This window comes from Zosterops lateralis (genome assembly GCF_965231275.1).
Source record: "Zosterops lateralis genome assembly, chromosome: 6".
Taxonomy (NCBI): domain Eukaryota; kingdom Metazoa; phylum Chordata; class Aves; order Passeriformes; family Zosteropidae; genus Zosterops; species Zosterops lateralis.
The window spans coordinates 33103181-33109180 of record NC_139761.1 but is presented as its reverse complement, the minus strand read 5'-3'; the positions used below and the strand labels follow the sequence as shown (position 1 = coordinate 33109180).

Below are 6000 nucleotides of genomic sequence, written 5' to 3'. Positions count from 1 at the left end.
ACTTAACTGTAGATGCAGGGTAACTGCAAAGAATAAATTTCTTTTAACACCTTTAGAAAATCACTTTAGAATTGTATGAATAATAAGGCTATTTTTTTCTCTTGTGAAGCTACAGACAGCACAGCTGAGTTGTAAGTCCATGGTCTGTTGTAAGATAGAGATCCAACTTGAAGAGCCACGGGAGCTCTGCAGACCTGCTGTTGCCTCTCCCACAGGTTGGATGGTGTCAGAAAGTGCACAGAACATCCTGTAGGGCACTGATGGGTCACAGCATATTTCACACATTCAGCAAAGTGGCAGAAAGAAGACTCCCAAGATTCACTACAAGAAGTAAAATTGTACAGTGATTTATTTTAAATCTAGAAATATTTTACATTTTTACATTAGTGTGCAGTTCATGATGTCTCAAAATACAGAGTGCAGATACATGTATAAAAGTACAATGTGGAGCTAACCACAGGTCTCAATAAAGTCACCTTAATTATTTAAGGCATGGAACCCCCTATCTAATATTTTAAAAAGTCACATTTAATTACATTCTTTTCAGATGAATTCTTTTCTGGAATTCATCTAACGTTTATTTTTAATTCGATCTGGACTGGTAAAAATGCAGATACCCTCATTTCAGTCTGATACAGCTCATCACAAAGCCTGGGAAAAGGTTGAAGAGTTTTACCAGTGGAGTCGATGTATTTTCTTTTGTTCTCCAGAGAACTAGCACACATTCTTCATTAAACAAGACAGAATAATTTCTTACACAAGGTAGTTCCAGGTCCAAGCTGGCAGCAGATGGACAGCCAGGTATGTATTTCAGTGCTGCTTGGGCTCTTCCTTTCAGCAGGAGGCAAAGCTAACACTGGTTAAAAGCTATCATAGCACCTCTCTATGGATGTCAGTGAGAATTAAGGGAGTAGAGCTGAACTTCAAGCAATATGCTTTAAGTCTACATTCAAAAGCTCATTTGTACAAAACCAGATTCTGTACAAAGTCAGAAAAACTGGGGAGACAAACATGGATGAAATAACATTAATGGCATGATTTGCTGAGACTGATGCTGCCTATAAACACTGAATACCAAAGGGGGTTCAGCAACCACCTTGAGCTGATTATGACTGGCAGAATTTGGACAGCACCTACACAGCTGAGCTAGGTTAACTTTACTCAACATGTTTTACTGCTTTCCACCTTCTTGTCCAGAAACATTCAATACCCAAAAGCCTAATACATCTACGTTAATCTTTCTTTAAAAAGGGTAGAATCAATACAGTTTTTCCAATATACCTGAACACTGTTGTTGTCATAAACTATGGATGAAACTGAGAACATGCCTGCAATGTGAGGCAAAAAGCCATAATTTTGAATATCCAGCCCTTAGGCCAACAGTAGCACAGTATTATTTCTAACACCGACTTGAACTAAGATATTCAAGTTTCCATCCTATTTTCTTTCTGAAGCATCATTACTTATCCTCACTAATTGCTTAATTTCTTTTCAGCCCTAAATATTAATTAAACTAGCATATAATTTGCTTTCTAGCAAGACAGGAATCCACTCTATACTTCAATTTTTCAACACAAAAATGTACTGATTATTAGTTCAGTACCTAGGACAGTTATCTGACCATTTCTTCATATCTGCTCTATACTTGGAGCCCTTTAACTATGGGTGTGAATTTGTTCCACTAACATTTTAAGAAAGAATATATGCAAGACAGAATGGGAAACAGTAACTACACTTTTATCCTTCAACATTAGACAAGAGTGAACTACACATTGACATAACTCCAGTGTTTTACCTGCAGGAACAAAGAAACACTATGGCTAAAAGAGATATTCACAGTTAAGGTTCTTTGTGCTACCCAAACCCAAACCAGCCAAGATACTACTATTCATTTAGTGTCAGCAAGAACAGCCCTACTGCAGATGCACAGCCACAGCAGTTAAACCTTCACAGCCAGAATCATTCGAGGATGCAGAGATGTTCCCACCTGCTTTGCAGAATGCATTAGGATACAGACCTTCCCTTGTTTCAAGTTTTTTTGTTTTAACCATTAAAAATATTCCCCTTTCTTGTGACTTCTCAGTCAGTTACCAGTGTTTTACACATATTTTCACTGCAGTACTGAGCAAATGCAGGACAATACGTTGGCTAGTGAATTACAATAACACAGTAGCTACATTCAGCTATTTTAATTCCAGTTAGTTGTCCATTACTCCAACAGCCACAACATGAACCATTTGCAGAGATTAAAAAACCCCACTGTCTTCCAATGTTCAGCACATCAGTCTGTATTACTCAGTATTCTGTTATAAAACATGAGAATTTTAGTTGACTTTCAAGCAGCATGTCTTATAACTATATATTTTCACAAAAATATAATCTCTGCCTTTCTATCTCTACAGGTCTGTGAAAAACAGCGGCTCCAATCAGTCAGTATGTTTTAAAGAAAATAGCATAAAAATATCACATCTAAAAGTTCAATATAATAGTCATCTTTGATTGGACCTAAAATTAGTGTGCAGTCAAATCTGATTTTAAAAGTCTGACTAAAAAGACATAAGGATCGAAATATTTACATTATACACATTTTTCAATTACAGTGCTATTACAAAGTGGAATGTTTGAGAAATAAAATATTAACTCAAGCCTCAAAGGGCAGCTCCAGACCAGAGCAGCATCTTCATTCTGTGTATTTTTTGAACAGAAGAGGTTTCTCATTGACATTTTTCAGGTGTAGATTATTTCTCTACCCAATGATCTGTAGAATTAAGCTCCTGAACTAGCATCATGTCCCACAAAGTCATTAAGTTAAGTGTTAAATAACATTCATATTTATAACTATGTGACAGCATGGACTATATATATATACACACACAAACACACTTAAAATCTTTGTCATAAGGGTGATTCTAAGTTAAAAAAGGTGGATTTATGTATAAAAGTAGTTGCTAGAAAAAAAAAATCTATCTAAAGCTTTAGAATTTAGTACTGACATGGTTTCCATTTCTAGACCACAGAGAAAGAAAACTTGGACAATCTTTAGATCAGTTAAATTGGCTCACAAACTGATCAGCGTATTTTTCAGTAATACGCAATTTCACTGGCAGAAGATGCTGCCACTGAGGTCTAGAGCTCACATGCATTTATACTAGAATTGGGCAGACCTACACATGATCTGCTTGGAAAGGTAACTTGATCCAAGTCCATTTGTCCCTTGGAACTGCTCTCATCGTAGCCAGGTGGAGGGCACCCACTGGGGTTCTGTGTCAAGCTTATTTATTAACCGAAGTAACTCTTGATAGGCCTTATCAAGATCAGAATTCACAATTGCTGTATCAAAGTAGTGGCCATTGTTCTGTTCCATTTCCCTTGTCTTCTCTATGATTTCTCTCAGCTCTTCTGGCTGCAATCAGAAACAGAGAATTAGTGTGGGTGTGTAAGCCTCTCCCCCACAGTAACAGTAGGGAAAAGGAATGACTCCATTTTTTTACATGAACACTCAAGGTTTTGTTGCCACTGGCTCTTGAAAAGTTTACAGGAACACTCAACCCTCAAGCTAAGGGTCTTCAAGACAATCCTGATTGGCTATGAGTGGCAAAGAGAAAATAACTGCCCAGGCTGAAGAAAATGAGGAAGATCCAGCACAGCTCATTGCACAACACTGATCTCACTGAAGGAGACTGGAGACAGCAGAAATGGTGTAAGACAAAGTCTGAACCGTGCCAAACAAGGCAGCATTCTGCTGGTACCACCCACACCTAAAAGCCAAAGGAGACAGCTGGCACTGGTGAGACTTGTTCAATACACAGCACTGAGAGCCACACACAGCCAGAGTTACACATTTATGGTGACCAAATCACCATAACATCAGGTGAATAACATTGCAGAAATATAGAAAATACCATTTGGGAGCTAGAAGAGAGCTAGCTATGTCAAACACAAGAATATTGCAGTGTAGATAAATGATACAAAGGCAGAAGTAGAAATGCTTTGATTTCAGAATTTTTCTTACACTTTGATTCTAAAAGTGTGGTTTTTTTTCTCAACTTATTTTTGTATTGTACAAAGAAATATTCAGGTCTTTGGGATTTTTTTCTTAGTCTTTACATACTCTTGATAAAATCAGAGCAACATTAGGGCACACATGCAAGAAGTATCAGAGAAGGGGTTTAACTCGGTAGCATGTACCCAACTGAAATAAATACAACTCCAATACAATTAATCAGAAAGAAAACAGGCATAGTGTAACAGCAAGAAATGCATTCCTTTTTATTGCAAATGGATTCCTTGACTACTGCAATAAAATTCCATACATAAGATGCAATATTTACATAAAATAAAGTTTCTTTCATTGCATAAATATAAAGGAGGAAACACCCATTTAAAGACTATGATTATATTTGACTCAGGGGCAGGGGGAGGAAAGGAAAAAAAAAAGAAATTTCCTCTATTTCAACACTTGGACTTTAATGTACTTCTAAATCTTGCACACAAGTAATAAATCATCCTTACATCAAACAAGGAGAACAAAACAACACAGCCACAGAACACAGTGAGTTATGATTCCTGACCAACAGCTGTGTCAGGAATAACTGTGAATAATGCTGGGAAGACTGTTTTTCCTTTGAATGAACTGCATTATGCTCAGTTAGTACTTTGAAGTTACTGTGGTGGCAAAGGGCACCTGCCAATCACTACAGGGTAGATTTCAGTTATGAAGCTAATGATGAACCTATTCCTCAATAAGCACTTGGTATAGCATAGCCTGGTAAGGAACTTCTCTAAGCTTTCAGATGTCCTGGTTTAATCTTTGGCTTTCAAGTTCTAACTGCAGAACTAACTTCTGAGTAACTAAATAACATCATAAGCCTCAGATCTTGGACATGACTGGTTAAAAATGAAGAGTGATCCCACAAGACCAAGCATTAAAATAATTTCATCTGAAGAGTTTTGGATTTTCAAGTAAGTGCTTTTCCAAAGGGAGGTATGTTCTGAAATGAAAACCAGTAATCCTTTGCTCCATAAAACTACTCCCAGGTTTACTTGAGGACAAAATTGAGTTTTCCGCAGTTTTGAAATGAAAGGTCATGTCTTCATACCCCAGTGCAGAGACACTTAGCGGTGCATTCTCTTGTCTAATACCTCTCACATCTCTTTAGGCAAAAGCATCCTGAATGAACCCTTCCCTTAGCATGGTCTGCCTACCAGCCTGGCTCACTGCAGTGGTAACTGCCAGTACCATCACTGTGTCCCCATCCCAATGAAGGAGTATGTGCATTTTTTCACCAAACCCAGCATGGCTTCAGAAGAGTAAGACGCCTTACCTTAGGATTTTTCCCTTCTTTGGCCAATAAAGCACGTAGTCGCTCTTGTGAAGGTGGTGCAACAAATATAATATATGGCTTCAAGTCAGAGTTACGTAGTGTTTTCAGTGACTGCAAAAATAGGATTAAATATTTCACAGTTCCCAGAAAAAGGGCATTAACAGATGCACTATTCACATGCTATTATTGATAATATACTCTTCAAACACAACAACTGTACAATATATTAACAGCAACAGAATTAACTGTAACAGTATTCAGAGTTCAGACACCTTTTCCTATGAAATTTATATTCCCATTTTTCAGCTTAAAAAAAACCAAATATTTACTTTTGTTCAAGAATATTCTTCATAACTGAACTGAAGAAACATATTTTTTGGTATCCAAAAACAATAAAAAGGTCAGCTATATTGAATTAAGTGTCTTACAATGCTAAAGAAAGGTATCAGCTTTGAACAGAGAAGAGTCTTTAAATATTGCAGTTTACTTGAAAAACTACAATTTAACCTTTTCTAGTTTGAAGATTAAAATACAAGATATCAGATGCACTATTACTCTACGTGTAGCATTTGCTTTTGTAAGGTTTGTCTTGGGATAAACCACTTGTCTCAGATAAATTTTTATAGCCACAGAATTAGATACATATTTTTAAAGAGGTATGAATTTTCATCTCATG

The 6000-nt window shown here is 36.9% G+C and overlaps 1 protein-coding gene across 1 annotated transcript in view; it reads right to left on the bottom strand.

Moving 5' to 3' along the window:
* Nucleotides 1-331: 331 nt before the first annotated feature.
* PALS1 (protein associated with LIN7 1, MAGUK p55 family member) overlaps nucleotides 332-6000 on the bottom strand; it is a 55618-nt gene continuing 49949 nt past the window's right edge. Inside the window, exons 13-14 of the mRNA XM_083864366.1 lie at nucleotides 5325-5435; nucleotides 332-3403 (exon numbers count right to left, since the gene is read on the bottom strand). Of these exons, the coding sequence (XP_083720492.1) occupies nucleotides 3227-3403; nucleotides 5325-5435 (288 nt within the window). The 3' untranslated portion in view covers nucleotides 332-3226. The remainder of the gene's footprint in view (nucleotides 3404-5324; nucleotides 5436-6000) is intronic.